The 27,020-nt window shown below is 36.0% G+C and overlaps 1 protein-coding gene across 6 annotated transcripts; it reads left to right on the top strand.

Moving 5' to 3' along the window:
- Positions 1-1,478: 1,478 nt before the first annotated feature.
- LOC149790180 (uncharacterized) lies at positions 1,479-21,621 on the top strand. 6 transcript variants are annotated; one of them, XM_089972174.1, is made up of 8 exons: positions 1,479-2,490; positions 2,995-3,116; positions 8,577-8,691; positions 18,973-19,062; positions 19,914-20,110; positions 20,613-20,756; positions 20,952-21,058; positions 21,511-21,621. In XM_089972174.1, the coding sequence occupies exons 5-6, from the start codon at positions 19,934-19,936 to the stop codon at positions 20,736-20,738; spliced, it is 303 nt and encodes a 100-aa protein (XP_089828300.1). In that variant the 5' UTR covers positions 1,479-2,490; positions 2,995-3,116; positions 8,577-8,691; positions 18,973-19,062; positions 19,914-19,933; the 3' UTR covers positions 20,739-20,756; positions 20,952-21,058; positions 21,511-21,621. The 6 variants fall into 6 exon arrangements, 5 of the variants coding, with proteins under 5 accessions (XP_089828300.1, XP_089828298.1, XP_089828299.1 ...); XM_089972172.1 differs by having other exon boundaries at positions 1,480-2,490; positions 18,946-19,062; XM_089972173.1 differs by having other exon boundaries at positions 1,480-2,490; positions 18,941-19,062.
- Positions 21,622-27,020: the final 5,399 nt, after the last annotated feature.

Below are 27,020 nucleotides of genomic sequence, written 5' to 3'. Positions count from 1 at the left end.
TCTCTGAAAGAAAATTCTAAAGACATATATAGGAAGGGATACAGGGAAAATATAAGGGGGAAGTAAATGGCGATGACATCATGGGGCTAAGTCACAAGGCTCAGTGAAGTGCACAGGCCCATCATGAGTCTTTGAAAACACCCAATGTAGAACATAAACAGACAAAATAAAGACACAAATACATACTGTATAACACTTAGTTTAAAACCCTACTAACTTCTCCCGCACTGCATGGTTGACCACTATAGAATAATGTGGTCTCATAAATACGTTTGGATCTTTCAATAAAGCATAATCAGATAAACTAAATAAAGGAGGCCTAACGCGACCCAGGAAAAACACATAGAGAATAAAGAAGCGTGAACCTTGGATCGAGCGTAACCTACCTATCAACATCTTTAAAGACTATTATGAGGAACGACACATATTATCACTCGAATAATAAAATAGGAAATTATTTTTTTTAAACAAAATCTAAATAGTACACCATTCCATCGTCAAAATTAGAAAACCATAAAACAAATTAAAAGATACAATATAACATCATAAAGGAAGAAATACAACTGGGAAAGATATTTGATCTATACTTGCTGTCTCAAACATAAAGAAAATATAGCATACACACAATATAACACCATTACATATAGCAAACACTGAGACCTAGGCGACATATAGCAAAGGTTACAAAACATTTCAAGGGAAGGAACTTCGAGCAAGGTGAGGGAAACCAGACTCGGACGAACAACCCTTTAGATAACACTGTGGAAACATAAATACCCCATCAAAAATTCTAAAAACTAAATTTTTTATATAAAATTTTGTTTTAATAAAACGTAGAACACATCTGAGGGGGAAATACACAAATATAAAATACTTTTTATTTTTTTTTGGAAATGGGGGCATCTGTCCGTTGCCCCCACCCCACTCCCAAAAAAGTGTGTGTGTGTGTGTGTGTGTGTGTGTTATTATACCCATTACATTACTTGCAAAATATATATGGTGCTGACATTTTCGGCAAGAGGGAGACCTACCGATATTCTGCATATAATTATTTTAATGTTTTTCAGAGCGAGAGTATTGGGGCCTGATCTGTTCAATATATTTCTCAACTGATACAGCAGGTATAATCAGAGGCGTAGCTGGGGGGGGGGGGGGGGGAGGGGAGTACATATGTCCCCGGGCGCCAAGGTACAGGGGCGCCAAAATGAGGCTTACAACGTTACATTATAATAAGTAAACAAGGGTAATATTCAAAAATGTGATTAAACGGGGAGGGGGCTGGGGCGCCAATTTTATAGTTCGTCCCCGGGCGCAAAATATCATAGCTACGCCTCTGGGTATAATAAATACCCCCCCCCCCCCGCGAGTTTGCCACAGAGCGCTCGTGTAATATACGGTTTAATACAAAATACATGATTGTGGGCAGGAATATACAAATTTTGGTCGATATACATGATCGTTGGTATCTATTCAAACGAGGGCCATGAAATACATTAGCAAATTCCTACAGTATTTTAAGGCAGGCGATTACGAATTATTTAAACCACGTTTTTCATCTGTCACAGATTTTATAATCATTTTGAAGTGGCTGCTTTATCTCGAGGAAAACGAGCGGTAAGTGTTATACAAAACAAAATCTTAATAGCAATTTGATCACTTTTGCGTCATTTGACAGTAAGAATAGTAATAAATAGAGGATAATTTCTTTTCCTACGTTAGGCCTAATACCTGGTATGTTTTTTAGTGTGGTACACACACAAAAACAACCCCAAAACAACACTAACAACATTTTAAAAAACCCACAAAAACGAGTGCCGTGCCGAATCCACGGGCTAAAATGCTTTATTATCATTTTTTTTTTATTTATAGCATCAATCACAAATTGAAATATATACAGTATTAGCGTTGGAAAAGAAAGTTTTCTTTTTGTTATATTTTTTTTTCTCACCCTAGCGAAACACTTTCTGCAAATGACCTTAATAAAGAAAAATAATAAATTAACCTAAACCACTTTGAATGTCGACCGTATCTTTTATTTACACGGCATCATGCGCGGAAGAAAATACCAACTGAACCGGGATTTCAGACAGCAGATGAATTGAAGTTGATTCATTGAACATCATTAGCAATTGTACAATCAAACAGATGCAACAATGAAAAGTGGAACTATGAAAAATCGAGAATGTTAGATTTGCGAAGGATTTATTCCGAATCATTGTCTGCTAATAGAGAATTCATGTCAGTTGCTGTGTCGGCGATGCCCACACAGCGCGCCGTCCAAATGTGAAGTTGCGTTTTGCTGACAGACATAACACTGTGCCATAATTTATCTGATGGCATGTAAAGAAGCTGCTTAAATTATAGTATTTAAAAGTTTCTTCATTTTGTAAGAGCTCAAGAAATTAATTCTGGTTTGAAAGACAAGATGACGGTAAAACTCAGAAGACGTAGCTGTACAGTGCCGTTGGTGTTGGAGACATCATAATAAAGGTAACTGCGTTAACTTCGCTTTTTGTTTGGTAGTTTGTTGGATATTATCTTTTGCTGATCTTCTTTGAGCTTGGAGTAAATTTTACATTCTGAACATTTTTATTTGCACTTATCTGCTTAATATGTATTGCTGAGATATCATATAGAATATGAAGTCAGTATAATGGTACTATATTTTACATATTTGAATGATAAAAGACTGGTAAATGATATAATGATAAACTACAAAATAAATAATTTGCCCATTATCCCAAATATGTTAATTAAAACAAACATTGAATGTAAATTCAGATATAATGAGCAGTTGTAAGAAGTAAGAAATAACATTTTATCCATTGAACCTGTTATGTGTTATCATCATCAGTTTTAAAATAAACACATGGAGACAAGTTTGCTTAAATTCTAAAATTAACACACACACACACACACACATATGGTATTTTAATCTAATACAGAAATGGTGACATTGATATATGCAGACCAATAGTTTTTTTTCTTCTACAGATATAAATTAAAAAGCCTAATTCTGAGAGTTTCACCTACAACATTCATGATGGGAAAGGGCCACTAATTAAGAGCTGACATATGTGGAAGAAAAATACCATCCATGTTGAAAAGGGCTAGAGGTAATGTGAGAAAACATAATTTATCAATCTTATTTAACATTATTGTTGATATTTTATCTCAACTGGTCAAAAGGCTAAGTGGGTTTATGTAATGGTCCTGAGTGTGTTATTTATTTCACATCCCCTTCTGTCTTTCAACAGTAAGAAATTAGCTACTTTGGAGTCCATAGTTCTGATCAATTTGTTTATATAAAACTTGGTTTTGGGCTTAAATCAACATCTTGGATAAATCTAATAATGAGCAAAATCCAAGTATATACATGTGATCATGTATAAGATTAGTTGAGTTTTTTAACCAGCCTAAAAGCCATACTTCCACAATATAGGCTAAAATCATTAAGTTGTCCTTGAAGTTTGATGAGTGTTAACCATTAATAATAATAAGGTGATCTTTCATCTGAGTATGTTACCACCGCATGCAATATTTATACATGTAGTGCAGTTTTTACTAAACTTAGAATACATGCTTATATAAATGAGATCTAGATTGAAGAAGTGAAGATGCATACAAATACATGAGGTTATAACCACTACTGCTGATTCAAGTTTGATCATGCTTGGCCATTGGGCTTATATAGTCAAGTTTCACAATGATGCTTATTATGAGTGTGATAAAGGTATGGTAGTGAAGTGACCTTGCATCTGATTGGCAGAGTTTCTTATGATTTGCACAACAGTGTTTATGATCCAATTTAGATCTGACTTGTTTAATTATTTGCTTGTATGTCTGAGGCTATAAGCAAAATCTATGCATATAATGTGGTGGTTCTACATCTCACTAGCCATTCTTGCTACTGCTCTTAAAACTATTTCTCATTAATTTTATCAGACTTGGTGAATAGATTTATCTCATCAAGATATAGCAAAAGAGCAATTTTGTAAAAAAAAATATTCATTCATATTAAACTCAAATTCTGCATCTGATTGGTTGACCTTGCAAATACTATAAGGGCTCTATTTCTGACAAAAAGATTATTTTGATCTAATGTAGCAGAAATGCTTATATGATCAAAACATTGAACATATTTGATGACAAATAAGAAATAGTTTTTCATGCAAATTTGATAAACATTGATAAATCGGTTCATATCATTAAAAGCTTGGAAGAGTTTGATTACATGCGAGACCATCACATATTAATCATTCTTTATTTAGAGAATTATTTTTGTCAGGATTTAGTAAAATATGTAAAATCAATATGGACTGGTTTTGTTATGTACAGCAACACTAGTTGTTTACTGAGTACTGAGGGAATTGGAGTAAGGCAAGGGTACATTGCAGTAGGTAACCTGGTTGACTTGATAACAGGATTTTAACACAAACATTTTTATCAGGAGTCTAGCATACTAACCATTGATTCACTGCAGATCCTACCCCCATTAGTTACCTTTTAATACATAAAGCATTTGGGTTTTTTATGTCACAAATCCCATAGGGATTAAAATTAACATCATAGGTCTCACTGGATAGTTTCGTATTTTGACATCCCTCTAATTTTTAAGGTAGAAGGCATGAACCTAATTATCACAAGCCTAGCATTTATAAATTTACACATAAGCTAAATCTATAATGTGGTTCAGATTTACTTTGAGTTAGGCATGGAAATAGGTTGGCTTGTTGGTGACTGCCTGTCACAGTTAGATGAGCATTGGAGATCATATGCGTAACTTAGTCTGCAAATGAGCTGCCGACTTTTATTTGTGTCTGCTACAGAGGTAAATATAAAAAAATCTTGATGGTAGAGGGGTGATGAAAAGTATGTTAATTTGTTATGGTACTAGTGAACTTTATTCATGCATAAGGCACATACTGATTCTTTTAGTTGCCTTGTCACAGAAAAATATTGAAAATAGCTATTTCTAGTAAAAAATGAATGTAAAATGTACCTGCATCCTTTGACCCTACCAGAACCAAACTAAAAGCTCAAATTTGTGCAGCTGCTTTTGCTCATCACAAACATAACTGGGAGTATAACTGCTAACCCTACCCTCTAGCACACATTTAAGATCTTTAGAGTTTTTAAATACAGCCTTCTAATTATACAAGTTTCATTACATTGGTCAATAATTAGTCACATGTGATGACACTTGTAACTAATGAAACCACAGCAACTGAGAGCAGACTAAGCACTGATATTTATATGGTACAGTGGCAATATACAGTCTCTCTGCCGCAACACATGAAACAAACTGGACAAATCTGAAAGCCTTGAATTTGACTTTATTTATCTGTATGGTAGAACAGAACCTGAGTTGAAAAGCTTTTAAAGAAAGACCTTGATATCAAACCTAATAATAACTGCAGGAGTTATATCATGGATAATTAACCATTCTCTCAGTTTCAAACTGGGCATTCCATCCCATGGGGTTCTAAATGTAAACCAAGTGTAACTGATATCCTAATGAACTGTAAAGACCATAGCAGCACAACAGCAGGGGACCAGATATGTCCAGATCCAGAAATCATAGACCAGTTTCAAACTGATGATGAACCACATAAAAATTACACATCTGCTAGAACTTATGTTATGAAGATAACTTAAATTGCATTATTATTAATCCTCCTCCTCACATTCATCATAATTGAGATGCATCATATATGTTTTATTGTAAAATAGTTTATGCAACATAATTCAGTGAAGACCTTTGCTGCCAATTTACCAGTGAACCATTTGTTTCAATGAACATATTTTATGTTGTAACAAGGAGCATCATTTAAACATTATGATACACTTATCATACCTGTATATGAAATCTTAATACTAACACTTATACTTGCAATACTACTACTAATAAAAACACCTGCATTGATAATTTGATTATGTTCAATTGGACTTGTATCTAAATGATCACCAGCTGTATGAAAAGACATATTTTAATATATAGATATTGGATGGAATACTAGTTACCACAATTGAATAGTCATATGATAAATGATATATTATTTTAAACAATTTATATTTGCAGTGAAACATACTTTTACATTATTTTCACTTAAATTTCATTTATAGAGCAGTATACTCTGCATTCATTAAATTACTGAAATGGTTAATAATACAACAACAAATACTGCAACTTCCAGAATCACAAAAATCAAAAGATATAAAGAAGATGTAGGTATTATTTTTTATGATTTAATTATGTTTATATGGCTGAAACATTTAAGTCGCAAGCATCAAAACAATCCTTATGAATAATTCTCCTGCTTTTTTCCCCACAGAACAGTATTTATGAGTGTCAGAGTCTCTAACAAGTCCAGCCTCCCCCCCCATGATAAAAGTGAGCTATTTTAAGAATGCACATTACATTTTGTAAACATAGCAACCAATGTTATGCTGAATGACAGGAACATGAAACTAGCCAGAATTATTTCTGAGATATCAACAATGAATTTTACAATTAGAAAAGGGAGGTAACTCATCAGCTTCATAAAGGTCAAAGGTCAAAATGTAAAATATTTGCCTATTGTTTAATATGGAAGAAGCGAATTCACTTTCTCTTCATTTATTTTTTTATTTCATTGCAAATAAATGAAAAGAAACATTTTCAACATATATTTCTGTCACTTATTGCAACAGTTTTAAATTTAAGTTGACTCTATTCCTATATTCTAAGTCTTCTAATTTCCCCATAATTAAGGTCACTACTCACACAAACATACCTCATGGCAAATTACGTAAGCAAGAGAAAAATGATCATAATTAGCTTATTTTCATGCTTAAATGCAATATGAATGTACCATTTTATTCAGAACATCATGCATAATTATATGAAAATAAAAAAAAATAATTGCAAACATTTTTTTATTTTCTATAAAGAAGATGTAGGTATTATTTTTTATGATTTAATTATGTTTATATGGCTGAAACATTTAAGTCGCAAGCATCAAAACAATCCTTATGAATAATTCTCCTGCTTTTTTCCCCACAGAACAGTATTTATGAGTGTCAGAGTCTCTAACAAGTCCAGCCTCCCCCCCCCATGATAAAAGTGAGCTATTTTAAGAATGCACATTACATTTTGTAAACATAGCAACCAATGTTATGCTGAATGACAGGAACATGAAACTAGCCAGAATTATTTCTGAGATATCAACAATGAATTTTACAATTAGAAAAGGTAGGTAACTCATCAGCTTCATAAAGGTCAAAGGTCAAAATGTAAAATATTTGCCTATTGTTTAATATGGAAGAAGCGAATTCACTTTCTCTTCATTTATTTTTTTATTTCATTGCAAATAAATGAAAAGAAACATTTTCAACATATATTTCTGTCACTTATTGCAACAGTTTTAAATTTAAGTTGGCTCTATTCCTATATTCTAAGTCTTCTAATTTCCCCATAATTAAGGTCACTACTCACACAAACATACCTCATGGCAAATTATGTAAGCAAGAGAAAAATGATCATAATTAGCTTATTTTCATGCTTAAATGCAATATGAATGTACCATTTTATTCAGAACATCATGCATAATTATATGAAAATAAAAAAAAATAATTGCAAACATTTTTTTATTTTCTTTAAGGTGGCGCTATACAGTTTTGCATTTTGCATAGGGTTAGGAATTTAAAGAAAAAGAATGTCCCCGGCTTTCCTCACTGGTTATACTGGCTATTTAAAAAAGACCTTGTATATCTTAGGTATAATGCAAAGAACCTTTAATTCCCTTTATTCTGGTGTATGATTGATGGGTGTACTATGGGTTATAGAGTATACAGCTTGGCCTTACTTCAAATGTGCACCTTTCAAAAAAGTGCTAGCTCTACTTGGTCATTTTCTCTTCCTGAACTTCAGAGGTCATTTGTATAAAAAAGAGCCGATAACTTTTTTTACATTTTATATATTTGGTAATTCATTCATTGCACTTTCAGAAGCTGGTATTGTCTAGTCTGGCAAAATTCATTTTCCCTATTTTAATAGCTGCTATGTATAGTGTACTTTAGACTAATTCAGACTGATTTTTTAACACAAGGGAGCAGTCATTTTAGTTAGCAGTGTGCTTAAATCATGTAAAATTTCCAAAAGTACAATATCCAAAAGAAATATCATCCACATTACATTAATGTAGCATAGAGGTATGCAAACATTCTCTCCACTGTGCATGTTTTAAATGCGAACTACTTCACCTTACATACGTCACTCTCTCAAAAGTACATATTATCTGGTGAGCGCCACCTAAACAAAAACTTCCCTACATGTATCAACAGTTGTCACTTAATAGACAGAACTATGAAGATTTAGAATAGGATGTTAACAAATTAGGTATTCAAGTTAAAAAGAAAAAAATACCAAGTAAGCTACTACCAAAAAATCAATAACAGTGAATTTTAGCACATTCCCAGGAAACAGAATATATGATTTTTCTTAACTTGATCTGATACATCTTAAATCTATAGAAAATGATTCATATTGTATGACTAAAATATTATGTAAACAAAAATTCCATCACTTTTTTCAGATGCAACATGCATACCCCAACCCATCCTTCTTGATCATAAAGTATACCAGCATTCCACTATAAGATGGGGAGCTGTAGTGGCTCAGTGGTTAGCTTTCTGGACCTGTGAAATAAGGTAGGTTCAAATTCTACCATCAGACCAACCTGGGTTAGCTACCATGGTGTGTCCTTGGGCAAGGCACTATACTTAAAGTGCCTTGGCACTAAATAACTTACTTGTGTTGGTTTACCATAAAAGGCCAAACCAAACACAAAAAAACAACAACTTTAAAATATGAGTTTTGTCAATACTAAGTAAATGAAAATCATACTGAAGAAATGTTTTTGTTAATACAGTTTAATGGATCTAAAAAATCTCTTTCTTCTGCAGGAGTTTAAAATGTTAAATGAAAAAGGTCATGGTACACATTGCTTTGTTCGTACACATCAGGCTCCGTAAGCCATATCCAACTAAAAATTTTAGTAGAGTCTGAATAAAACATATTTTAATCTGGATGATAATATTCTTTCTCCATTCATATATTACACCACCAAGATTGATCCAAATAAGATTACATTTTACTATAACACTGAGGATGAGTATGACTCTTAACAACTGACAAATGTGGAGAGAATGGAGTTAAACTGAACTTTGATTTCTTTTCAACCATAGCACAAGATGATCATTTATTATGAAAAAACCTGAATAAAGTTGGAGTTCATAACCATGACAGTCTTGATACAATATAAATTCAATATATTATTGTTGTCTTGAGGTATAGTTCTGTATATTACAATCTCACACAAGATCAGGGTATATTTTAGTACCATACAGTTAATTCGGGATTGTATTAATACCTATTCTGGTGAATGAACATTAAATAAGATTTACTATTTTGGAACCAGTTGCAATAAAGTTTACTAAACAAGAGAAAATATGACTTTACTATAATATCTAAAATGTAAAATCTGCAAACAGAATACTTGCTTGACTTTACACTTCAACTATATCATAATATTTATTTGAAATGAATTTATACAAATGGCATTAAATTGGGTTTCAGGCTGGTAATGACAATGGTAGTAGTGAATAGGGACGGTCTAGGGACTAGGGAACTTCCATGTTAAAAAGGGTATATCCACTCTGGGGACTATGTAATTTAACATGGGAGAAAAAAAAATATCCATTCTAGGGACAAGGGGAATTTAACATGGGAGAAAGAAAAAAAACTATTCACTCTAAGGACAAGGGAAATTGAACATGGGGAATAAATCGTGGGACTGTCTTGGGACTAAGGGAAATGGAACAGGGTCGGGACCCTATTTTAATAAGGTCCCGACCTGATGGGTCTATGAAAATGGAACAGGCGAAAATTGAAACAGGGAGGGGTCTCTATTTTTTTATTATTTTTGTAAACAAAAAATAAAAAAAGGGGTAGGCAATTGAAAGTCAAGATCTTTTCGAGAGATAGGAATGGCCCTGAAAAGGGCCTTTGGTTTTATGTTAATATACCCTTAACATAAAGGGCATCTGTGACATCTTCTTCTTGACCTTAGGCTGCGCCTGACTGCAGGACCATAGATTAAGACTCTTTTGAGGCATCCTTGATGCTCCATATAAGATTCTTCGCATCCACAGGCTGGTGTCTGTCCTGTGGATAACTGTCCAGTTGGATCGGACATACATTGATATGTCCGTCCGGAACATCATCGAAGACACAAGCGTTGAAGATTGTACGTCGGTCCACATGTTGGGGTGCTGAGTAACAGGTGAAGGAATGCAGTGAACTGTACTTATTTATAGGGGGAGGAAGGATTGAAACGGATTGAGTTTGTTGACCAATCCAAACACGCGTTACAAAATTCAGTCAGCCCACGTCCAATCCGAAGAGAGCAGTCTGTGACGTCACATAGTCTATATAGATTCGCTAGCGCCTGTGCGCAGTCAATCTAAGCGACAGTTTTTCAACATGACGGAAACTCAGAAAACGATCAGTTTGGGTGCACTGATGGTGGAGACTACCCAAGGGAACCCAGACTTACTTTCAGAAGAGGTGAATTGGGATTTTGTGGATTTTTTTACCTTGCAAGAATTTGTTCCTGAACCTTCGTCACCTTCTCCTTCATTACCGCACATGGAAAATTTTAGACAGAGACAGAAAGAAGAATTGGAGAAATTTATACAACAGCAAAAGGAAGTGGAACAAGCTTTTCTCCTACAGCAACAGCAGCAAGAAGAAGAGGTAAGAAAAAAACAAGAAGAAGAAGAAGCAGCAGCAAAGAAACAAGGGTGTCAAAATCAAACGGTCACGGTACTGTTAGACATTTTAGCGGAGTTAAGAAGTCTGAAACAAATGTATCAGACTTCTTTATTACGGCCGAAGAGAATACGACCTTCCCAAGCTAAACACTCCAACCCTGTGACTACGCCTACTGCACCACCCTTAGTGATTTCAACGAAATCATCATCAACAGTACGCAGTCCAGAAGTAGGCCTTGGCCATGGCAAAGGCTTAAGACAGTTAAAGTTGATTGTTTAAACTCACCCCTTACACCAAAAAAGGCCCTTTTCAGGGCCATCCACGTCTCTCGAAAAGAGACGGACTTTCAATTGCCAATAACTAAAAAAAACCATTTTACCCAATAGTACCTGTCTGTGTATGAGTGTGCGTGAGTGTAGGTTCTTATTTTAAAATCAAAACCCAAAGACACTTACCTTTTATAATTAATTTATTCTTTTATAAATATTTACAATTCACAATTCACAACAGAGCACTTTAAAAAGTTCATAGACTTATTCTGTCTCATTGTTCACTCTCTGTTTTTTTAATTTCTTCACCGTCATAGTCTTTTCCTCCTCTTCCTCCTCACTTTCTTCCCTTCTTTTCTTCTCCTGTTTCTTTTTCTTCACCTGTCTGTTTTCTTCCTCTTCTTCTTCCTCTTCCTCTGAAGAATCCCTCTCTTCTTCTGACTCCTCTTGTTTCTTTTTTGGGCAGTCTGGTGACCAATGTCCTTTTTCTTGACAATAATAACAGGTATCTTGACTTTTGTCTCTTCTAACCCCTTTTTTTTCTTTTTTGACGGTCTGGACACTCTGAAGACCAATGCCCTTTCTTCTGACAGATATAGCAAGTATCTTGACTTTTATCTTGAAAGGAAGGAGAGTAGTCCCTCGGCTGGTCTGAAGAGAATTTTCTAATGACCCCTCGCAAAGCTCTGATGAAACGTTCGATCTTGGTAGTCTCTTCCATCGTTGTGCTCAGTTTGAGAGTGAAATGAATAGTGAAAGGACAAGACACATACCCTTTATATACACTGGTCTGCTATGACTATAAATTAGTCCATGGTGTTTAAACTTTAGTCATTTGACTTTTTGCTATCGAGATGAAATGATCCAATTCATTTGAGAAGAAAGAAGAAGAAAGTAAGAGGCAGAAACGTGATCTATCGCCTCGTACCAGGGCTGAAGTCTTGGCACAAATTCATGCCAGTGATTTTGAAGTGGACATGAGTGAACCAGAATCCAAACCCTCTAAACAAAGTTTACCACCGTTAGTCAACCCTGAAAAGTACTATGACATTCGAGAGACGGAAAAGCGTCCCTCTAGAAAATTTAGAACTACGGCTTACAAATACACAGTGAAGTTTAAAGATTTCAAGTCTGAAGTACTGTTAGAGAAAGCAGAAGGGTTCATCACCGACATGTGGGATTCTTTGCTCACCACACTCAAGCGACAATGTCAACCCAAAGAAGATGATCGCTTGAGACTTTCCATACAACATGACGGCTTGAAATCCCCTGTTTGGATCGAGTTTAGCAGCCCTGCAGAATTGACCACTTCCAAAGTCATGGACAAGATTCAACACGTGCAACAATCTAATGACCAGTTTGACATCACCGATGGAAAAGCCACACTGGACATGACCCACGTCTCTCCTCCTCAAGGGACCGGACAATGCAGAAAGACCTTATTGGTCAACAACCTTCGCATTACCAAAACAAGTCTTGTCCAAATTAATAATTTTCAAGACCACATGTGTTTAGCCCGAGCCATCGTGGTGGGATGAACTTATGCCGACAAGAACACATGGTAGAATGGAAAAGAGCCTGGGAGAACATTCGAAAATCGAACCGAGCCAAACAACGAAATGAAGCAGAACTTCTGTTACAACAAGCATGCCTGTCCAAAGACACATCCTGTGGCATTCCTGAGATGCAAAAATTGCAAGATGCCCTAGCTCCACGATACACCTTGAAAGTGCACCCTCAAGAAGTGCGCGGGTCTCTGTTGTTTCGAGGGAAAGACTTTAAGGATGGAAAATACATTCACCTCTATCATCACGATGACCATTTCGATACCATTACCACTATCACTGGATTCCTGGGATACAAATATTACTGTGAGAAATGTGACTTATGATGGTTATAATAATCGAGAGCAACACAAACATTGTGGATCGAAATGCTCAGGATGTTTGGCCTCTCAACCCTGTCTGAGCGAAGGGCAAGAACCAGTGCATTGTCCTGCTTGTCTGCGCACATTTGTCAGCCCTGCCTGTTACCAACAACATCTGAAGATGCAAGGTTCACAGAAGAAATGTGCTTGTCAACTCCTGAGATTGTGCCCAATGTGTGGACAAGGTCTATGTATCAACAGTACCAAGGCACACGTATGTTCAGGAAAGAAAAAATGTCACATTTGTCACTGCATCGTGGACTTGGAACACCAATGCTACATGCAAAAATACCAATCCCAACCAGAGAAAGAGGATGGTCACAAGAAGAAGAAAGGCAATTTCATCTTTTTCGATTTCGAATGCATGCAAGAGACCGGTATTCACATTCCTAATTTCTGCGTGGCTCATCGAGCGTGCGAGAAGTGATTCAAGAACCTATCTTGAGTTATTGCCCTCACTGCAGTAAGATTCCTGGAGGGCGTGAAAAATCTTTCAAGGACCGAAACACTAGCCGATTTCATACAATGGGTCTTAGACCCCATCGACAAGACGTGGAGCCAAGAGGACATCGAACATTATTATGGAGAATGTCATCACCATGCCACGGTGATGGCTCACAATTTCTCCGGATACGATGGACAGTTTCTTTTGAGATGTTATACGGAACGTGGCATCGAGCGTCCTAAAATCACTTTGAACGGAGCCAAAATCATTTTCATGCAAGTGGGACAAGTGCAGTTTAAAGATTCGATGAGCTACTTAGCCATGCCTTTGAGTCGAATGCCTAAAATGTTTGGAATGACAGAAATGGCTAAAGGGTACTTTCCACACTTTTTCAATACAGAAGCCAATCAACACGCCGTTCTACCCCATTTGCCTCAGGCTCACTATTACGACCCTGACAACATGCGTACCGAACGAGAAACTTTCTACGCTTGGTACCAGGCTCACGCCTCCGACCCTTTCGACTTTCAGGAAGAAATGCTAAAGTATCGTCGTTCCGACGTGGACATTTTACGGCGATGCTGTGGAAAATTTCGAGAACTGTTCATGGAACACGGAGGGGTTGATCATTTAAAAGAGGCTTGCACCATTGCCAAAGCGTGTTCCTTAGTCTACCGACAACGATTCATGCTTGAAAACACTGTGGCTGTCATCAGTCCTCAAACAACCAACTATGTCAAACGTCAATACTCGGTCAAAGCCCCAAGCTGGTTGCATTACTTGTGCGACAAGGAAGACAAATGGATTCAGCATGCCCGCAACGGACAGGGCGAAAAGATCATCGGAATGCATTCGGTCGATGGCTGGGACTTAGAAAACCCCAAGATCATGTACGAGTTTAACGGTTGCTTATTTCACGGATGTCCCGTCTGTTACCCTGACCGCGGCACTAAAAATCAGTTCTTACAACGAACCATGGAAGACTTGTACCAGGCCATTTGTCAGCGACGCCTAAAGTTAGAACAGGAAGGATACCAAGTGGTGGAAATGTGGGAACGCAAATACAATCACCGTTTGAACACCGATCCCGAGTTTAAACGTCTCATGGAAAGTTACCAGTTCATGGACCCCCTGAACCCAAGTGATAGTTTGTACGGAGGAAGGACCAATGCCACCTGTTTGCTGTACCAAGCTGACGAAGAGAAAGGAGAAGAAATCAAATACTTGGACGTGTGTTCACTGTATCCCTACGTGTGCAAATATTGTTGCTTTCCTGCAGGGCACCCACAATTGTTCACCGAACACATCGACCTAAAAAACATTCGACAATACGAAGGCTTGATCAAGTGCAAAGTTTTGCCTCCCACGAACCTATACCATCCCGTCTTACCTCGCCATTGCCAAGGCAAACTTATGTTTCCTTTGTGCCGTACTTGTGCTGAAACGTGCAACCAAGATCAACCTTGTCATCACACCCAGGAAGAACGGGCCTTGACGGGGACATGGGTCAGCGTAGAATTGTTCAAAGCTCTGAACATGGGATACCAACTGTTAGAAGTGTACGAAATTTGCCACTTTCCCAAGACACAATAATTCCACAAGGGTGACCCCACGCAGAAAGGCATTTTCGCAGACTACGTGGATGCCTTTTTGAAACTGAGCAAGAAGCCAGTGGCTATCTGTCCTGGTGTCACACTCCCGAAGACCAAAAGACATTCAGAGAGAAATTCTGGGCACAAGAAGGCATTACTTTAGATCACATTGAGAAAAACGAAGGCAGGCGATTGTTTGCCAAAGTGATGTTAAATTGCTTGTGGGGTAAAATGGCACAATGACCATGTTTACCCAAGACGGAGTATTTGACCGAACCTTCCCGCTACTTTCAGATGATTCACGACAAAGCCAAATTCATGAAACACGTGGACGTCGTTCGTGAGGATTTGATCTTGGTGAATTACGAAGAAGATCTGAACTTTGTAGAAGATGACCCCTTTGGAAATGTCATCATTGCAGCTTACATGACAGCTCATGCTCGCTTAAAATTGTACGAAGCTTTAGAACTGTTAGGGGAACGTGTCTTGTACTTTGACATGGACAGTTGCATTTATATCGATCACCCGAGTCAACAGCACCCTGACATCGAAGGAGACCGTTTAGGAGCCTGGACAGACAAGCACCCCGATGACAAGATTCTAAGTTTCGTCAGTGGCGGTCCCAAAAATTACAGCTACGAATACTGGGACAAACAAGGAGAAGTGCACACGAAGTGTAAAGTGAAAGGACTTACTCTGAATTATCGTACCAGTCGAGTGGTCAACTTTGGTGTATTGAAAGAAGCCTTGCAGTCTAGAGAAAGTGACCACCTATCAACCCAACAAGATTGTACGTTTACCCACACACCACATCGTCAGTCGACCCTTGGAAAAAGTCTATCAAATCGTGTAGCAGAAGCGAGTGCGGCTTCCCACCCACTTTACTTTGCCGTATGGACATGTCGGTATAAAACATTGGTTGTAAGAGGATAGCCACCCACCAGAAGGATGACTTCGCCACAGCAAGAATCGAGTGAGAAATCCAGTGAGAACTCCAAGTTCAAACCCTACCATTTTCCAGTCTTCTTACCTGACTATTGTGATTGTGCCCGTCGATTGGACACGTTTCAAAAATGGCCTACGGATAGGGAAGGATTACCTTCTTCGTATGTTTTAGCTAGAACAGGATTTGTCTACTTCGGACCTGAGTCAGGATTGGGATACGAAGTACAGTGTTTCGCTTGCGGACTGAAGTTACGAATGGATCTATGTATCTACAAAGATTCAGCTATTCTGGAACATACTCGATGATCTCCGCACTGCCCTTACCTTTCAATGGCCTTTCCACCCATTAAACTACGGTACAATTATGACGGTACCTTAGAGACGGTACCTTCCAAAACTAGACGTAAACACATTGCATCCTATTTCATTGTTGTTTCTTTTCCACATAATAGCTTATTTTTTATAAAATGTTAAACTTTACTAATCTTTTTTCAAGATCACTTTAGTTTGCAAAAATATATCTTGTCATTTATTGGCATTCTACATTGAATTTTGTAAACTAGCTATAAACCTGACCTAATTACTCAACTTAACTGCTGACAGAAACAGTCTACAGTAAATGTATTTCATTTCTATAGCTCGATGGATAAACATTACATCTTTTAAAGCTGTGCACAGAATAGGCCGACATATCACGAGTCAGGAAAACATGGGGGTGGTATCCCCTGTGTCCAAAATTAATATCATTTTGAATAGAATATTCTAGTGACAATTGCCTCTTTTCAAATGGTAAGCATTGCTTTTTTTTATTTTCGTCAATCTGTCAAATTCGGTATGCATTTTGCTTTAATATTTGAGATGGAAACCTTAGGTGCATAGAAATGTCAGACAGCATTGTACATCATGGATGGTGTCCAACATACTTTTATGATCATAAAACAAAATCCCATTTTTTAGTTATGGCCACTGATTTAAAAAATATTCATCCAAGCTAAATATAATAATAATAATAATGAGGACTTTGTATAGCACCTAATCTTTAGAAGCTCTAAGCGCTTTGCAACATTAGACAACATAAAAACATACACAATGATATGATTACAAAAACAAACACCATGAAATTAGAAAACATAAAAAACATGCTGAGAATATTTAAGGTAGTTAACATTATTAAGTCATTAAGTTTGTTTTTGTAGTCAGAATAAGTAGTTTTGAGAGCACTCTTGAATGGGATCACTGCGTCTTTGTGTCTAAGTTCAGTGGGCAATTCATTCCATGTTGCTGGGCCCTGGTATGCAAAAGAATGCTGTCCATGTGACTTTGTTTTCATAGTGAGAATAATGAGTATATGATTGTCGGAAGAGGAGTGTAAGTATCTTGCTTGTGTGTACACATAGGTGAGGTCGGATAGGTATGTTGGACTAGAGTCTGTCAGTGAAACGTAGCACAGAGAACTAATGTTGTGTTTGATTCTGGATCGAATGGATAGCCAGTGTTGGGTACAGAGCAGCAGGGAGGTGTACTCTGATTGTGGTACTCTAAGTATGATCCAAGCAGCTATGTTTTGAACTTTTTGAAGTCTCTGCAGTAGATATTAAGATGAACCAGACAGAATTGAGTTACCATAGTCCAGTCTTGAAAGTAGTAATGAACACACAAGTGTTTTAGTGGCATCAACTGAAAGATATCTGAGAATGGAGCTGATGCGTCTCAGCTCAAGATATGCAGCCTTGCATATGTTCATGACATGTTGGTGCAGTGTGAGAGTACTGTCCAGAGTAACACATAGGTTTTGTACTGATTGTGTGAATTTAATGTTGGTGTTGCTGATATTTATTGTGTGAGGTAAAGGATGTGAATGAGAAAGTCTTTGTGTTGTAATCAGAATGGCCTCAGTTTTATCATCATTCATCTGCAGCTTGTTACAAGTCATCCATGATTTCACATCAGAAATGCACATCTCTACACCTTGGATGGCAGCATCAACTTCAGTTGGGTGGCTAGATTTGTATATTTGGGTGTCATCAGTGTACAATTGGTGAGACACTGGATGATGATCTATGACACTTGAGAGCAGCTGAGTGTATAGAGTGTAGAGAACAGGTCCAAGAACAGACCCCTGTGCAACACCACAACATAGATCAACTGGGCTGGAGTGTAATCTATTTGCAGACACAATTTGTGTCCTGTGGCAAGGGCGATATGCAGATTGTACATTGCTAAAAAGACTGTTTGAATTCAGACAAGATGCAAGCTGGGATTGAACAACCTTTTGTAAGATTTTTTATATGAATTGGAGATTAGAAACCGGGCAGTAGTTCTTTAAATCCTTATGGTGTAGTGTTAGTTTCTTCAGCAGAGGTTTTACAATGGGAGTTTTGAAAAATGATGGAAATTATGCTGATGAGAGAGAGGTATTAATAACATCAGTTAGTGAAGGCAATACTGGATCTAAGCACTCAAGCAGCAGTAATGTTGGAATTGGATCAAGTTCACATGACTTTGGTGCACTCTAGGATGATTATTTAAAGATGAAAATCTCAAGTGGAAACCTTTCTGGTCAGCCATCTCATCCAAAACCTCCTGAAATGGAGAGTATTTTGCAGACTCCAAGATTTCCTCTTATCCTGCTGGTATGTTCTATTTAGTTTATCTGGTCTCTTTTTATTTTTTATCAATTGCTTTTATACCATGCCACAATTGGAAATTCTTTATCAAAAGTATGTATAAATTTCATCATTTTTCTGTCTGTTTAACAAGATGTGTTTAAGAATACTTACTTACTCATGATGCTGTATATATGAGATTAGATGTTTTGTTAAAAAAGAATGCATTTTGTGATATATTGTATCACTGCTTTATATACAGTGGTCATTGCAACCAGTATGCATTTTGTTTACATGCCAAAAAATCCAGTCTGATTTCTTTGTTTCTTTTTTACTGCAGTTAAGGAGTAGTGATAATCTTTATACTCTTAGCTGCATCCAGAAGGTCAACACCATCACCATCCCCATCCACTCTGGAGTGGAGAATATAAAGATTTCTCTCTGCCAGTTCCTCTGCAAGTAGTAAGTATTGAGGATGGAAAAAAATGTACATTATAGAATAATGAAACAAATACTACAGGTGTTGACTTTTATATAATCTCTTATTTCATTTACAGCTCTCTAAATACGAGTAGGTCAATTATACACTGTATTTATGAATTTAATTCTCATCTAAGGTAGTAGAACTGTTTTATGTTTGACAAAATGTTGGGTAATTTGTGGCCATACACTAAAAACACATTTTGTAGCATTTAAAAATGCTTATGTTCAGTGCACGTAAAACTCATTGGTTTGTTGTCACTTCAGTTGATAATAGTCTTGTCATCTTGTAGACATTTTGAATGTTAGTGTTCAATGCTAAGGTCATATACATTGATTCAACATCAAAATTTGTTTGCGAAATGGAAGATTATGACATGAAAGCACAAGCTCTTGTAGCTTAGATACTGTTATTTCAGAACATTGTGAGATGTTAATTAATTAAATTATAGGTCATAAAACATACTGTTCAAGACTTATTTGTGCAAATAAACAATGAATTGTTTTTCATTGATGTGTCGACTGTTCATCATTGCATTGGTTTTTTTATTTTTCTTTCTGATGTATACCATTGTCTTGTGTAAGTCAGACGCCTAAACCATCTACATTGAATGCAGACTTTACAGACACCAGCAGTGAAACAACATATCCAGGGAATAAAAAAATAAAGGATTATAGGGAAAAGTTTTCATATAAACTGTACAAAAACCATGTATTTCATTTCATAAATATATTTCATTGTTAAACCCATGTTCACTGTACAGATCTTTTTAAGGAGTTTATAATAATGATCTTGATCTTTCAAAACTAATTTCATCACAAATCTGTTACAGATTTCCAGTTCAATGTACTTATGAAACTGGACACAAATATTGAGAATTTGTTGGAGCAGCTGGCCCTCCAAGTTCATACACAAGGCCCAGACACAGAATATAGAGAAGAAATTCTTGCAATGCCATGTGATTCAGTGGAGGAACTAGAGGGCCTTTGCCAGAGGTTGGAGGAGAATCCCAAACTCTCCAAGAAGATAGTAAATTGGGGCTTTATTTTCTGTTTAAAAAACTGTTATAACCTTTATTTGCTGTTGTGAACCTCAGTATGCATTATGCAAGTTCTGCAGTGCCTGTATAATTATTTTTGGGGGTGGGGTGAACATGTAGTGGTCGGCTGTTTTGTCTTACGGATGTAGGCCAAAACATGTTTAGAGATGAACATGTAACAGGTATTTTACTACATATACACTATTACATATTATGTGGCTACTTTAATTCAATCCTTGAGTGAATGTCATTTATGAAGTTAATAGATTCACGGTGGTTAATTTGGTTTATAATTGCTATTAGTACATTGTGTTGCATAGTTAATGTTATCAAATTTTTGTCAAGTTAGAGAAATTAAATTTGCTTGCAAAACCATGGCAAAAAATAATTATATACAAGCATATTTTGTCACATCGATCATGAAATACTACTACTAATAATAATATCAAAATCAAAAAATAGTAATATTATTATTATTATTATTATTTTCAGATATGCTACTTGAGCTCCCTTGGCAAGTTTACAATTGGGGATAGTGTCTGCAGGATGATGAAAAAGCTTAAAACAAAAAGAGTCCAAAGGGACGTAAAGGGAAAAAAGCATTTCAAGAGCTTGTGATATGTCAGGTTTTGATAAGTAAGTATGGCTTGATTTAAATTGTGTTTTTCATGTGACTTGCCAGAGATTTTTAAATGAATTGATAAAGTAACTTGAGACACATTTCAAAGTACATGTTTTAAAAATATTCCATTGATTATTGCTGGCATTTAGAAAAATGCAATGCATCCTTTGTTGTGAAACTTATTTTAAAACATTGTATTACTCTTGCAGAAGCCTGCTTGAAAACTAATGGCAAAGCAAAGGCAAATGGAATGGAAGAGACCGTATCAGAGACCCTCAAATATGCACCCAACCAACGCAGAATGATAAAAAACAAGGTAATCCAAATGACTCTTATTTCATCAATATTGGATTCAGTTTCGTCTTTTAAAGCATAGTATTTGCAAAGCGGATGCATTTCTAAACTGATAACAAAATCAGCTTATCCTATTGCCCAGGACTATCAGAGCTAGAGTCCAGCTAACTACAATATGCATATATCTTGTCTGATCGGACAAGTGCCTCCATTTGGAATTTTTATTCACATGAAATATTTGGATGAAATAAATTCATCTTTGTGCAAATTGATTGCACCATCCACTTGCCAGAAATGACAAGTAAGTGCAAAGTTATCTTGTATCATGGCTTAACGATAGTAAGGGAAGCACAAGTGCAGTGAAGAAAATTTCATACATTTTTATAATGCTGATTAACATGACTTCTGCATATGTAACTAGTGCTGAGATGATATGACTTTATTTAAGCATTACAATTTTGTTTTAATTTGCAGGTGCCTGAGCAGAAGAAGTAATAGATAAACTTTACAGTGGAGTTGGAGACTGATTCTGATTCATAATCTTAATTAAATCTAGAAAATAAACATTAAAGTCATATTAAAATATCTGTTGTATTGTTTCCTTCTTTCATTTTTCTCTTAAAAACAAATGTCTGAACCTTTAGTCTGTAAATTCAGTGGATTCCTTATCAGCCCATCTACTTTTACTTTACACCATGCTACTTTAAAAAAAAAATGAATTATACCTGCCACATTTAAATCTAATGGAAGGCCCTGCTGTAAAGCCTGTTAGTAAAACTACCCAACAAGAGGATTTCATACATTTGCAACTCCTAGATGGATGGTAATGTTTTCATTTTTGTAATGTAGATTTGGACATTCTTGCCACCAGTATGGAATATGTGTTTCAGAAACACAAGCAGCTTTCATCAGATTTGCATATAGGTTTTATATGTTGTGAGTATGTTGTAGGAAGTTTTTTTAAATAACATCATATGAGATGATGCCAGTGGAAATGGCAGAAAAGTGTCTGTATTGTTCACCAACTACACCTTGTTCTTACAAAATGTGGCTGTTACACATTCCCATGATGATGTCACTGACAGCCATCAGTGAGGAATGCCCCAACAAGCATAATACAAATTGCTTCCATTGTAATTGTTACAATTCCATTCTGACCACTCCGGTGTCCTAGTGGTTAGAGCGTCTGCCTCAGAAGCGGGAGGTCATGGGTTCAAACCCCAGCCAAGTCATACCAAAGACTTACAAAAATGGTATTAACAGCTACCTCGCTAGACGCTCAGCATTAAGAGGTTAGTGTTAGGACTGATCGGCCTGGTGTCAGGATAATGTGACTGGGTGCAACATCATACTACATGTTTGCAGCATGATGCCCCAGTGCTATACATCACTATAAACTGCCACACTGCAGACATCGTAGCAATATGACTGAAAAATTATTCAAGCTACGTTAAAAATCCAATCACACACACACAATTCCATTCTACGATCCAGAACCAACACTAATTCCGTACTACAGTTCTTGCATTTCAATCCAATTTTGCTTTTGAAATGTAGTGCCACTCAATTCATAATGAACCCATTCATTTCAAACACTCGCAAATACTTATTATTCCTGTCTACAACTGAAAAATATCTATATAAAAAAACGTGTAACTGTGTTTTATGCAAGGGCATGGAGATGCACAAAAACTTGCACCTGAAACTTGAATAAAACCCCGACTGTGGATAAGACTTTACCCATCGATTACCCCAGCTTGGGGATAAATTCCGACCGTGGCGATTTATTATATATCCTATGACTGCTCCAGCTTGAGGGCAAAATCCAAGCACATCCCTAAAAAGATAACAAGTATAGCGGCTCTTTACCTTCTGTAAATGCCACTTGAGCTTCCTGATGCTGTTGTATCTGCCATTTGACAGAATCACGAATGTGGATATATTTCTTAATTGCCTCTAGTTGTTGAGCTAGTTTAGCTGTATGAAATTCCTTTGTGCAGACTCACTCATTATTAATATTACAACAGTGATTTAATTACACATCACCTGTCAGCACACCGATGATAAGTCAGTTATTTTATAACACACCAACAAGCTTGCCCCTTGCACCCCCCCCCCTTTTTTTTTATTTGGGCACCTGTGGACATGAATCTGCAAGGCTCAAATTGTCATTTTTAATATAAGATCTCAACATTTTTAAGGCCTTAATTTTAAAGACATCCTTAAAACCCCCAAAAGGTTATCAACTGGATCACCAGCCTTCGTTTAGAGTAACAGCAAGTATATATATATATTTAGGTCTAAGGAAACACAATAAAAATGTTTGATTTAACAATGACATATTTGCCTCAGGTCTGTGATCCTGAAGTGAATATTAACTGTCCATTTATTTTCTTGGCTTTTCTTTACTAGGAAATTGATTATAGAGATTTCTGCAATGGTGAAGGCAATGTAAAAATTGGTTACTATAACATACTTTTTACGCCATGTTTGAAAACATAAATCCAATGGAAAGGTTATAGTCTGAAAATCTTCATTAAATTAAGTTAATATAGGGGAAAAAACTTTAAGAGTTCATAAATATTTTTCAGTGCTGAATAAAGATATAACATAACACTTTCTGCTGTGATTTTAATAGTTTCTGAGAGCATGAAAAATTTCTAGAACTATAATGTATAAATGTTTTCAAAAGATTATATTAATATGAGGGAAAAATCTGTTATGAAATAAACCGACAAGATCTTGTATGAATTCATGTTATCTTTAAATATGATATTTGTGTGAAAATATCTGGAAGAAAAAACAAGATGGTGCCACTCACACATACAGTGTGGTTGCCACAGTAGCCATATTAAGAAACTTTTTATCGCTACTTCTGAATGGATAATTGTGTCAGCGTGTCAACATGTGTACAAAATACTTATGTTGATGTCTAGCAGGTCCTGAATGAGAATTATGGTGCTGTACAGACATCCTATAAGGCCACCAATGTGGCCATCCTGAAAATCTTGGTATAACTACTTCTCCTGAATGAATCGTCATATCAGTGAAAGACTTCTTATGTCTAGTTGGACGTAAATGAAAATAGTGCCAATCTAACCTCCAATATGGCTGTTTTAATGGGCATCTGGAAAACCCTTCCTTGCTACTTCTCCTAGATGGCTGGTCATTTTGACATTGTGCTTTCACTAGATGACCTATTTGATGTCTGGTTGGCCGTAAATGAAACTATGCATATGGTTTTGATGTCTAGTTGGTCCTAAATGTGGTTTTTGCTGCTCATAAACTTCTAATGGTATTATAGTTGGTTCCTTAATGAAACTGCTGTACAAAATTAAAAGGCCTTCTCACTTTCTATCAAGTTGGATACAATTATCTTTACCAGCTAGGATTTCTTGATCCTCTTTTTTATACATCAACCCTTCGCATATGTAGTTAGCTAAAACAGTATTTTGAACAATTAATTGCCCTCTTGCAAATACAATCCCAATTGCATGCTTTTACCAGTGTGAGAGCTCCTTATATAAGTAGCTAAGTATTCAGTAACTGAATTTCCACATCCACATGCATCAACTCAGAATTAAAAGTTGCAAAACATATACAAATTTGAAAATCTTGAGACATGTGTCACTTTGCATGGTGGGTGTTATGATTTAAATGCAACAAGGAAATTGAATTAGGGTTAATTTCTTTAAGCTGTATTCAATCATGGGGCCCTGGATTATAGAATGGTCTAGGCATACACATCACTAATCAACTCTCTCTAGTCCAACCAATGTGTGGATATGAGAAAGCTTGCCAGTAGCGTTATGTGTGTTGATTTCTTCCAATAAATATGTTGGCTGCCATGTAAAGTCTATGATGTCCTGAAAAATGGTGTTAAGCTCCATACAAGCAAGCTAAACAATCAATGATATAATGGAATAGTAGACACCATTTTAGCTAAATATGCCAAGAATTGATTTAGAGACTTGGTTAGTGATGATGACTTAAAATTGGCAAGGGATTAAAAAGATAAAAGAAATGACCTTTCATGGCACTGTAATATAACAAATGAGGAAAAACAAAAGTTTATTGCATTTGAACCTTTTGTTTTTTCACAGTTTCAATTTAAGTCATAAGGCCCCTTATTTTGCCTTACCAAACATATAGCAAGTTATTACCTCAAGCCCTAGCACTAATAATGCCTCACAAGTAAGCAGTCTTTTATGGAGTCTCAGGTCTTAGTATATGTCTAGCAATACTTATGTCCAGTTTGTTTATAAAATTCTTTCTCACATGGTACAGTTTTCAGAGAGACACGATAAATTCAACAAGTGTGGTAATGAAGGGACAGGCATTCTTTATTTATGCACACATCCCAAAGGGACATTGCTATGTTTGAATCAACACTGAACTGAAGAATGGAGCATCAGCTGCATCAATTAAAATATTGTGGCCCACACAAAATACTGCAAGGACTATAATCAATTTATGAGTGCAATGGGCATGAATTACTGTAGCAGACTGGAGGAAGTAATCCGAATTTATTAATATCTTGAAGCTAAATATAGTAAAGTTTTCATCTATAATCTGTGGAATCGTTTTTGCACACAGTTTGCAGGATTTGTCTTTGGGTCATCGTTTTTCTTTTTCTTCATCTTTCTAGCTTATGGTATCTTGATAAGTCTTATGGTGCCGTGCAACTGCACTTGATGATTACCACAGCCAGTGACATTGTATCAAATCTTCTGGGATCATTGATTCAATGCAAATTCCACATAACCTATCACCATCCTCATGTTTGCCATCTGACTTACTAAGTTATTTTGCCTATATAATAATAAAAACAATCTGGTCTGATGTATTGATAGCGTTCTGAATGACCATAATATATTCTCTGTATCTACCCTAGAAAATCCTGAGTGGATCGCTGTTTGGTTTTAATAAACCAAAGTAATCTCCAATGAAAGGCATTTTACAGACACAAGTGTCTGTTTCCTGTATGCAGTGATTAAATGATAGTATTATGTCTTTATTTTTTTAAAACTGATGATACATATGATCACCTTCAATGTGCAATATTAGTTATGTTAATTAACGAGTGGGCAATATTTGAATTTCAAAGATAAAAGTGTATGCCATGATCACTTTAGTAGGATGATTTGTCAAGTGAGGTTATCTTTTCTGTTTGAATAAATATTGTTAACTAAACTATTTTCGCAAGTTATGACATAAGAATGATTCAAAGAAAGAAAATTCATTAAATTGAACATATAAAATGTAATACTGCAACAGAGTCTAGATGAACTATTTCTTCAGAGACACAATCCAGACTCTGTGGCAGCAAAATTATCAAATAGGATACAACTAACAGACAATCACATTTTCAGTCACAATCGTTTGACAATTATCAATGGCTTGAATTCATTGACTATGAAGGCAAAGTGATTTGCAGTTACTGCAAAAAAAGTTCCCAAACTGTCACAGATTTTAAATTCTACCAGTGGACTTGTAAGTGTAACTGACAAATTCAGGATTTAATCAAGCAAGTCTCATGATAGTATTGTACCTAATAAAGCAAAATGTAGCACAGTATATTCATGACACTTAGGCCAGCATGTACAAAATATTCCTCAAGTTACAGTTGCTAGCACTCCACTAAGAAATGTCATTTTATAATAAATAAAAATGTAATGGAAAAAAAAATCGATAAAGTGATTGCACTCTTTAACATAGCCTACTACCTAACTCAATAATGAAAATGATTTGGTTCATTATATCTTTGTGTTTTATGGAATAAATGCATACATCTGATTGAATTTTAGGCAAGAGACTGAACTTTTGGGTTAAGTTAAAATGTATGTGGAACAAATGCATTTTCTAAAACTACTTGTATCAGTGTGCATTGTGACTTTTCTTTAAGATAACTCTAAATTGTACTGGGTATATATCATTTTCTTCAACTGCACACTGTTGTCTTCCATTTGATTTGATGACTTACA

This window comes from Sinohyriopsis cumingii, chromosome 10 (genome assembly GCF_028554795.1).
Source record: "Sinohyriopsis cumingii isolate HCF-2022 chromosome 10, ASM2855479v2, whole genome shotgun sequence".
Classification (NCBI taxonomy): domain Eukaryota; kingdom Metazoa; phylum Mollusca; class Bivalvia; order Unionida; family Unionidae; genus Sinohyriopsis; species Sinohyriopsis cumingii.
This window is presented reverse-complemented; position numbering and strand designations above follow the sequence as displayed.

Bases quoted from the DNA above. Each gene is read 5' to 3' on its own strand.
- LOC149790180 (XM_089972171.1), top strand. From the start codon at position 10,526: ATGACGGAAACTCAGAAAACGATCAGTTTGGGTGCACTGATGGTGGAG.